The sequence below is a fragment of the Trichomycterus rosablanca genome, chromosome 13, assembly GCF_030014385.1.
Source record: "Trichomycterus rosablanca isolate fTriRos1 chromosome 13, fTriRos1.hap1, whole genome shotgun sequence".
In the NCBI taxonomy this organism is placed as follows: Eukaryota; Metazoa; Chordata; class Actinopteri; order Siluriformes; family Trichomycteridae; genus Trichomycterus; species Trichomycterus rosablanca.
This window is the reverse complement of record NC_086000.1, coordinates 2710193-2720940: the sequence shown is the minus strand read 5'-3', so window position 1 is coordinate 2720940 and position 10748 is coordinate 2710193. Positions and strand designations below refer to the sequence as shown.

The following is a 10748-nucleotide window of genomic DNA, read 5'->3' as shown; positions in this document are numbered from 1 at the left end:
ATGACATGCATGCTGCTGATTCTGTATAATTGAATAAGTAACTAAAAGGGGCGTGTTCAAAATAATAGCAGTGTAAAGTTCAATTAGTGAGGTCATTCATTCTGTGAAAAAATGGGTGTCAAACAGGTGGCCCTTATTAAAGTATAAAAGCAGCAGATGTTGTACATGCTGGTTATAGTGCATGTCTCTCTAAAAAACAGAGTGAAATGGGTCGTTCCAGACATTGTTCAGAACAACAGTGTACTTTGATTAAAAAGTCGATTGGAGAGGGAAAAACATAAAAAAGTGCAGAAAATTATAGGCTGCTCAGCTAAAATGATTTCAAATGCTTTAAAATGGCAACCAAAACCAGAAAGACGTGGAAGAAAATGGAAAACTACCATTCGGATGGATTGAAGAATAGCCAAAATGGCAAAGACTCAGCCAATGATCAGCTCCAGGGAGATCAGAGAAGGTCTAAAGTTACCTAAGAGTACTGTGACGGTTAGAAGACGCCTGTGTGAAGCCAAGCGATCGGCAAGAAGCCCCCGCAAAGTCCCATTGTTGCAAAAACGACATGTGCTGAAGAGGTTACAATTTGCCAAAGAACACATTCACTGGCCTAAAGAGAAATGGCGCAACATTTTGTGGACTGATGAAAGCAAGATCGTTCTTTTTGGGTCTAGTGGCCGCAGACAGTTTGTCAGACGACCCCCGAACACTGAATTCAAGCCACAGTACACTATGAAGACAGTGAAGCATGGTGGCGCAAGCATCGTGATATGGGGATGTTTCTCATACTATGGTGTCGGGCCTATTTATCGCAGACCAGGGATCATGGATCAGTTTGAATACATCCAAATACTTGAAGAGGTCGTGTTGCCTCATGCCAAAGAGGAAATGCCCTTGAAATGGATGTTTCAACAAGACAATGACCCCAAACACACCAGTAAGCGTGCAACATCTCGGTTTCAGACCAACAAGATTAACGTTATGGACTGGCCAGCCCAATCTCCAGACCTTAAACCAATAGAAAACTTGTGGGGTGACAACAAAAATGCTGTGTCTGAGGCAAAACCAAGACAGGCAGAGGAATTGTGGAATGTGGTCCAATCGTCCTGGGCTGGAATACCTGTTCACAGGTGCCAGAAGTTGGTTGACTCCATGAAACAGATGTGAAGCAATTCTCAGAAACAGTGGTTATACAACTGATTATTAGTTTAGTGGTTTACAGGAAAGCTAAATATTGAAGCATTTTTCAGTTTAAACAGTAAATGTTTGAGTTTGTAAAGAAAAATGCAGACACTGCTATTTTTTTTAACAGCCTAATATTCCCTTTTCTTCACTTTCTGTAAATAACACATTTGATCAGTTTTAATTCATGTTTTGATTTGGAAAAAACTGTGCAGTGTTGTCAATGCATTTGTGTGTATGAAAATAAAAGCTATTATAAGAATTCTGAGCTTTATTCACTTTTTTAAACACACTGCTATTATTTTGAACACAACTGTACATATGTACGTATATGTATTATATATTGTTGTACTATATATTATTATAAGGCAGAAGTGAACAGTCAGTTCTTAAATCTGATGTGTTAGGCATACTAATCTGAGCCACATTGTGACTTAGATGGACGAGTGTCTCCCAAACGGCAGGTCCTGTACTGTTTACCTGCCATTTCACCTATTAAAAGTGCTCCAAAAAGGCCAGCTGGTGTATTGCCGACAGGGTCGGGGTGTCGGAGCAAGCAGCAGAGGAATACAGAGCAAATAGCGTGGTCCTCTTTATGTGTCAAGGCTCTTTGAGAGGATTCACCGCTAGCTGTGTGCAGTAATAGCCTTTAACTTGTCGTCACACAGTGGCTGGTGTAGGGGAATCCAGTCTGGAAGCACTACAGGGTGAAAGCTAATGGGAAGTGCGTTTGCTCTGACCACTGCTCAGAACGTCTGAACACGTCTCAGTGTCTGCAGCTCCAGAAGCAGCTCTGCTGTATAAGATCTAGTGTTCACGTGTACGAGTAGATACAGAGTGACCTCCTGACCGAACCCTTTATGAACTGAAGGTGGGGTATCAGACTAAGCATCTCACTTTGAATAATGCGACTCGAGCTGAGCGCTACATTTTTCCAGCTTCAGACAGGAAATGATATAATCACTCCGTCCACAAGTACCAAGGCTATAGGAAAATCACTGTTATGCTTTTTTCTTTCCATCTCCTCCTCATGCTGTGCAGCTTACAGTCAGCGTTAGTCTGGGACTCTTTGCTTTGCAGATGAATGTTTCCTTTTTTGGTCATTACATGTTTAATTCCTGTGATTCCTCATTCATGATTTAAATCCTCATTTATTTGGAGAAGGTGGTTCAGTCAGTGTAGGTATAACAACCTGGGGGTTGAAGAATGGGGGGGGGGTTGCCACGGCTGGGCCCTTGAGCAAGGCCTCTAACCCTCATTTGCTTGGACTGTTTACAGTATATGGTCATATACTGTATTCTAAGTCATCACCCCGGTCCTGGCACACATGAAGTCACCTGGCCACATCTTTTCCCCTACCAGTCGCATTTCAAGGAGATCAAGGAGAGCCAGATCATCATAAGCCCCCTTCCACATGTATCAGATCTGTGGCATCTTCTTATCTCCTGCCAGTGTTCTTGGCAGTGCCTTCCCTCAGACACGCCCAGTTGTGTTTGTGTGGATACCTCACCAGGTCAGCGAGTCCAGCCCCTGATCGGACCAACCGCAACCCTGACCAGGATAAAGTGGTGGTTAAACAGATGTTGAATTCCCCATAAGTGTTAAAGAAATGAATCAAACATCTCCTGATTTTCTTTGCTTTATTTTCCTTCCCTACTTTTTTGTACTCTTGCTCTCATGCTGTATCGGACAGTTATTACAGGATCTGTGTCGGCAATCTGCTTCTCTCTGGATCAATAATATCTCATTGCAGCCTATAAATAAATATTACCGTCATTCAACAACACACGTAGCTGCCCAGAAATGAGAGGTGACTCATACTGGTTATTCAGCTAATTCATACAGTTACACTGGACGCTCAGATAAACAAATGTCCTTTTTTTTGCTTCATCTAAATGTGGTTGCTTACACGTTTGTGACCAGTTAGTATTTATTTAATGTAGTTTGCTAATGCAGCTAACAAGCAGAGGAGGCTAAAGTAATAAAAATACAAATAAATACACAAATTAATAAGTATTCAAAGCATTTTGACATGAGATGCTGAAATAATGCAAAAACTAATAAATAAAGTGAAGCTAGACGTACTTATGCTTATACCATACGCTTCTAAATGGGATTGTTTTCTTCTACAAGTGAATTATCTTTTTATTTCATGTTTTTTGTCTATTATATTTTAGGCATTTTCTCCCAATTTAGCGTAGTCAATCTGTCTTCCACTGCTGGTGGATCCCTGATTGCAGTCGAGGTGGGTATATTGCCGCTCGCGCCCCCTCCGACCCATGCGCAGCCCTCAGCGGAACCCTTTTTTACCCATGCAATCTGTACAGGCGCCTCTCTATCTGCCAATCGGGGTCCTTACACAGCGTTTAAAGACCCCACCCACTTAGTCCGGCCATCCCACTTAGTCCGGCCATCCCACCCTAGCAGAACCGTGTCTGCCAATTATGCTCGCTAGATGGCGCCCAGATGACAGGTGGCAACGCCAAGTTTTGAACCGAGGAGTTCAGAATCTCAGTGCTGGTGTGCTAGCGGAATATCCCGCTGCGCCACCTGGGCACCTTATAAGCTTTATTAAAGGAGAAAAAGTCACTCAGTCACAGAACAACACATCTGCAGAGGTTATTAAAATAAAGTGTACAATTTTGAGTGATTAGCTTCCAGTTTAGCATCAATGAACAAACTCCATCTGGAAAGTTTACAATGTCAAACACAATATTCAATCCTACTATGAGTGTGTGGGTGTTGCCTGAGGCGATGGAATCTCGTCAGAAAAAGGCAAGTCTCTGCAATCGCCTCATAGCAACATTCCTCTCATTCTTGTATGTGCTGAAGTAAACACACACACACACACACACACACTAATGAAATTCAGATTCATCAGTCAATACAGATTTGTAAAATCATGTTTGCTATGTATGTTAACCCACTACCGCTGAGATCTGGAGGATCCAGGGTTCGAATATCAGTGGTGCTATTGGTCGGTCTGGTGTCTCCACGGACGTGAGAGTGTGGATGGCAGAAACAGCATAGTCATTGAAAAATAAGTGCACTTGCAATGCAGGTCCCAAGCCCAGATAGAAGTGGTTTGCATTACTGAAGAACAGATGAACAAATCAACAACCACACAGACAGAGAGTGTTTATAGTAAAAAAATATATATTCATACTTAAATAAAAGTAGCACTACGTTTTCTTTCGGTTCAGGCACAGTTTTAGTATCCAACTGGCAAACTCCCCCTCAACACGTGCAATGCCACTGGGCTCTTCTATTCACCAGCAAGTGGCCACTCATCCCGACACCTTGACCAGACAATAGGATGTTGTCTGAAATGTTGCATCAATAAAACATTTCCTCCATTAGAGATGGCTAACTGTATCTGTAGCGTGTCTGAGCAACCCACAAAACCCATTTTAAACAAACACGAATTTTGTTTTATTTATCTGGCAACCAGAGTTGGTTGAGTTATAATATGGATTTTTATTGAATATATGGATATAATAAACACATTTCATTACACAATGCAATTGTAATATTTTATTAACCAGATCTTTCTGTAGTCAAGACTTTCTTGCAGACAGTTGGTAACATTTTAAGAAATTATTAAGTTACACTGATGATGAAAATGCTATTAAACCTTCCATTCATATTCCATGTAAAGCCTACATCTGGGTGCAGTGAAGAAACCCACCCTGGACAGGACGCCAAAGTGCTTTATAAAGTTTTTATGTTTATGAAAGGGTGGGAGGACACAGGACTATCAAGAGAATACCTACATGGACACGGTGAGACGAGACAAGACAAACAGTGGTGGGAATCAAACCCAGATCCTTAAGTCCTATGTTGCTGTATGGCACCCCAATAGTGCAAAATCAGTGTATATATGACTATACCATTCTGTTTAGACCCTTCTCTCCTCAGGAGTGCATGTGGGTGGCATCGTTTACAGTCAGGATGTTTATCTTCCTGCCAGGCCACGCTCTCATGTTACCATTGACCATGGGATTAAATAGGAAATAAGCAAGAGACAGAACCCACTACGACTACGCATTATGCACTCCTGTCTCCTCCTGTCAGAAGCAGATTGTTTGGTGAGATGGGATGAAGCTGTGTTGAGATTATACCATTAATTAATGTTTATTTATAAATCAAGTACATGATTTTTAAATCTAGGTAACATGTTTTAGTTTAATTGTACGGTTTTGTATGGTTAAAATTCCAGACCCATTAAAGAGCTACCACTGACTCTTCATAGATAGATGAATGGATGGATGGGTGGATGGTTGGGTGGGCGAGTGGGCAAGTGAGTAAATGGATGGATGGATAGATAGATAGATTGATGGATAGATGGATGGAAGGTTGGATGGATGGATGAATAGGTGTGTGGGTGGGTGAATGAATGGATGGATGGATGGATGGATGAATAGATGGATGGATGGATGGATGGATGGTTTGGTGGGTGGGTGGGTGGATGGATGGATGGATGGATTAGATAGATTAGATAGATAGATAGATAGATAGATAGATAGATAGATAGATAGATAGATAGATAGATAGATAGATAGATAGATAGATAGATAGATAGATAGATAGATAGATAGATAGATAGATAGATAGATAGATAGATAGATAGATAGATCTTCATCATGGCAAGGACCAATTACGGTCTAAAAAATATTAAAATGCCTTAAAAGCACCCCTCAGATCTACCTCTCAATCTTTCACGCCTGCACTCATATACACAACCCAGCATTCCTCGTCGCCCGTGCCTCCCTCCTACAAGCATGTTCGACTTCTCCTTCATGTTATTCGCCCCTTCAAAGCATTCTTTCACGTATGTTACATCTCTGTGAGATCTTGAGGACCGATAAGGACATCGAACATGAGGGGCGTGTCGTCTGTCTTATCGAAAAACCTCCAAGGAACATGCTAAGAGAAATCAGATACGGTCCTTCATATCCATATCCAGTTTAGTTCTTTCTTGGGGACTTTTCTTTTTATTCCAAACGGGTTTAGTCTAGAGAACTCAATGAAGTATGGTGAAGGCCTGGCTCATGATAGACTTCCCAATTCATCCCGGTAGGGTTGTGCGCAGGCCAGATCGTCCGAACCACGTCTTCGTTGACTTTGGTTTGTGTAGGAAGAAGGGAAAAGCCTTCCCGAAACCATTTTCACAACCCCGAAAGGATATAATTTGTCGAATTATTGATCGTATATTTGTCTTAGCGCCGGGCGTGGCTAGAACATCAAAATCAACCCTTAATACGAGTGTCCACATACTTTTTTTTTGATATAGCAAACGTGTCTGCTTATGACAAAACTTTAACTAATCGAAATGTAATCAAATAATCAATTGTAATCGTTTTATTTAAGTTTAATAGGCTGAATGAATCGATAGCTTGTGTGACACTAGGCGAGATCGTGTTTCTAGGGAGAAGTCTGACTGGAAGAAATGGGCGGGGAAAGGTGATTTGACGGACGTCTGAGTTGACCAATAGAAAACGCTGAAGAGGAGTCACCTCATGAATATGCACATTTTTTCCGAAAGACAACCAATAGAATGATTCCGGGGGTGTGTCCTAGAGGCAGACGTTCGCCTCTGGATACGCATACTAGCATACTAGGCTACTAAATAGTACGCGCGAATAGTACGCCACCGTACTATTCGCGCATACTATTTAGTAGCCTAGTATGCTAGTATGCGTATCCTAAGGGGAACGTAGTGGGATTGGTCAGGATATGACGGCTGCTTTAATGTTGCACTTTCTATTGGAATTTCTTCGCGTCCGTTAGGGAAACTATTTAAATTACTCACTTTATAAACTTTGTGCGCTTGTTATTTATCAAGTTTGACCATTCGCGCAACACAAGGGCGTCTTTTTTATGCGCAGGATGATGTTAGCCACCGGGCTAACGTTACCTGGCTAGTATTTACTAGCGAAATGCTAATCGATTATGCTAACTGGCCCGAACGGCGAGCAACCGTCACCTGGTGAATAATTAAATAGGTGAGTATTAATGTTGTTTTTCCTTTGAGACAAGGACGTGGACGGGTAGCGTTCAGGGCCACATAACGGTCCTGTCCCGTGAGCAACCACTGCTCTTCTTGCTAACGTGCTAACTTGCTTGTTATTGCTTGATTTAAAGTAACGGTTCATGCAAAAGTAAAACCATGGCAACGCCGAAATCAAGTTGCCATGGTTACTGTAAGGTACCAGATTACCTGGTGCCCTCCTTATATAGATGGGTTCCAAAGGGTAAAGAGAACCAGCATCAGGTTTCTGAAACTGTACTGGAGGTCTGGAACCCAGTTCTCCCAAATTCAAACCATAAAGTGACCTGTAGTGACCTGTGGGTTGAGGCATTGCCAAACTGGAGAAGACCACTCCAATCAGGATAGAAATCTTTCATCTTGTCTTCACTTGTTGGCCAGGCAAACTCATGACATGCCTGTTCTCGGTGGTTCTCATGTTACCGGATTGTTTGACTTGATCAAGAGACCACTGTTCCCTGTACTTTACATGTATATACTTTTTGGGGAGGGCGGCACGGTGGCCTCACAGCAAGAAGGTCCTGGGTTCGATCCCCAGGTGGGGCGGTCCGGGTCCTTTCTGTGTGGAGGTCGCATGTTCTCCCCGTCTGGGTTTCCTCTGGGTGCTCCGGTTTCCTCCCACAGTCCAAAGACATGCAAGTGATGGATGGATGGATGGATGGATGGGTGGGTGGATAGATAGACAGGTAGATCGATCGATCGATAGATAGATAGATACTTTATTTATCCCGAAGGAAATTATTGAAATGGATGGATGGGTGGGTGGGTGGATAAATAGAAGTTAGATGGACGGATGGGTGGATGGATGGATGGATAAGTGTGTGGGTGAATGGATGGATAGATAGATGGGTGGATGGATGTATGGGTGTGTGGGTGAGTGGGTGAATGGATGGATGGATGGATGGATGGATGTATGGGTGTGTGGGTGAGTGGGTAAATGGGTGGATGGATGTATGGGTGTGTGGGTGAGTGGGTGAATGGATGGATGGATGGATGGATGGGTGTGTGGGTGTGTGGGTGAGTGGGTAAATGGGTGGATGGGTGTGTGGGTGAGTGGGTGAATGGATGGATGGATGGATGGATGGATGGATGGATGGATGGATGGGTGGGTGGGTGGATGGATGGGTGGGTGGGTGGGTGGGTGGATGGGTGGATAAATAGAAGTTAGATGGATGGATGGGTGGGTGGGTGGGTGGGTGGATAAATAGAAGTTAGATGGACGGATGGATGGATGGATGGATAAGTGTGTGGGTGAATGGATGGATAGATAGATGGGTAAATGGGTGGATGGATGTATGGGTGTGTGGGTGAGAGGGTGAGTGGGTGAATGGATGGATGGATGGATGGATGGATGGATAGATAGTCCTTTCTGTGTGGAGGTCACATATTCTCCCCGTGTCCGCTTGGGTTTCCCCCGGGAGCTCCGGTTTCCTCCCACAGTCCAAAGACGTCCAAGTGAGGTGAACTGGAGACACTAAATTGTCCATGACTGTGTTCGATATAACCTTGTCAATTGATTAACCCACCGTTCCTGTCATGAATGTAACCAAAGTGTAAAACATGATGTTAAAATCCTAATAAACAAACAAACTTTTTGGGGATGATATTAGGTCCATAAGATCTTTAGAAGTTAGAAGGGCAGTTGTGGCTTACCGGGTAAGCTACTGGATTAGTAATCGAAAGGTAGCTGGTTCAAGCCCCACTACTGCTAGGTCGCCACTGCTGGACCCTTGAGCAACCCTCAGTTGCTTAGACAATATACTGCCACAGTAATGTAAGTCGCTTTGGATAAAAGTGTCTCCTAAATGCTGAAAATGTAAAAATGTAAATTTAAGCGGCTCGAAGTGAAAATCCAAGATTTGCTGTTAGAGATCTGTACGAACCGGTTGACAGTTTGGATTTTCCAACCAGTTTTGGCATTTGTACACAATCTTGATCAAGAGACCACTGTTCCCTGTACTTTACCCTCATATTATTTTGGGGAAAGATCTTAGGACCGTAAGATCCTTATAAGCGGCTCAGGATCTGCTTTTAGAGATCTGTACACTAACCAGTTTTGGCATTTGTACACAATCTTGGCACAGAGACCACTGTTCCCTGTACTTTACCCTTATAGTATTTTTGGGGATGATCTTAGGACCATGAGATCTTTATCCAAGGTCTGCTTTAAGAGATCTGTACACTAACCAGTTTTTGCATTTGTACACAATCTTGATAAAGAGAAAACGGTTCCCTGTACTTTACACCTATAGAATTTTTGGGGGAAGATCTTTGGACCGTAAGATTCTTTTAAGCGGCTCGAAGTGAAAATACAAGATTTGCTTTTAGAGATCTGTACGAACCGGTTGACTTTGGATTTTCCAACCAGTTTTGCCATTTGTACACAATCTTGATCAAGAGACCACTGTTCCCTGTACTTTACCCTCATAGTATTTTTGGGGAAGATCTTAGGCAAATCCAAAATCTGCTTTTAGAGATCTGTACATACTGTTTGATTCTGAATGTTTTAACCAGTTCTGGCGTTTGTACACGATCTTAATAAAGGGACACTCAATATCTCAATATTTAGGGTCAGTTGTGTGCCTAGCTTAGTGGTTAAGGTACTGGACTAGTAATCAAAAGGTTACTAGTTCAAACCCCACCACTGCCAGGTTGCCCCTGTTGGGGCCTCAATTGCTTACTGTCACAAAGTCTGCTAAATGCCAAAAATGTAAATGTTCTATTCATTTGAATATGTTGGTATTCAAATAAAATCCACATCCTCTTTAGATATCTGTAACGTTTACGTGAATATCTGCTGACAGCTGCACTTATTATCTTATTGATGTTAATCTTACTGCGTCAGCGAGTTCTGATGTCCGAACTGCCGGTACCTGTTCTGTTTTTGAGACTTCTCTCACTAATCTGCCTGTCTTCGTTCCTGCAGGGTCATCGATGCCGGAAAGTGGATTACATGATGCCTGACCACAGCTAGGACGACCCGCCCTACAATATGCGGTGTGTCAGAGCCAAGTGTCACCGTGTCCGTGCATGCAGCAGGTCTTTCCATGACGCCAGCGTTCCTTCCTCCTGGATTCTGCTTTGATGGAACTGATCTGTTTCTGTGCCGTCCTAGAGCGTCAGCGATGAATATGCGCGCGGTGAAAGCTTGTCTGACCGAATGCTCGTGAATCACATCTTCCAAAGAGGACTCTGACCAGAAGCGACACCAGGACCGGACCGGACCGGACCGGCCTGCACCTTAATTTTAATCTCTTTTTTTTTTAACAAACGAACAATCAGGAGCGCAGCAGGAGTCATGGCGTCTGTGTGGAAGAGACTGCAGCGTGTAGGGAAGCACGCGTCCAAATTCCAGTTTGTGGCCTCCTATCAGGAACTCATGGTGGAATGTACAAAAAAATGGTGAGTACGTTGCTCCGGTCAGGCCGTGATGGGCGTGTCGATGGATTGTATTCGCTCCCTGCATGGCACAGGCTGGTCATGTCCTCCTCTTTCGAACTCCCTCACTGTCCATTAAGAGTCTCCA

At 43.2% G+C, this 10748-nt stretch overlaps 1 protein-coding gene across 3 annotated transcripts in view; it reads left to right on the top strand.

Moving 5' to 3' along the window:
- Nucleotides 1–6879: 6879 nt before the first annotated feature.
- Nucleotides 6880–10748, top strand: part of ehbp1 (EH domain binding protein 1) — a 129821-nt gene continuing 125952 nt past the window's right edge. For all 3 annotated transcript variants that reach the window (XM_063006795.1, XM_063006794.1, XM_063006796.1), the window contains exons 1-2: nucleotides 6880–7178; nucleotides 10149–10624. In XM_063006795.1, the coding sequence (XP_062862865.1) occupies nucleotides 10521–10624 (104 nt within the window). In that variant the 5' untranslated portion in view covers nucleotides 6880–7178; nucleotides 10149–10520. The remainder of the gene's footprint in view (nucleotides 7179–10148; nucleotides 10625–10748) is intronic.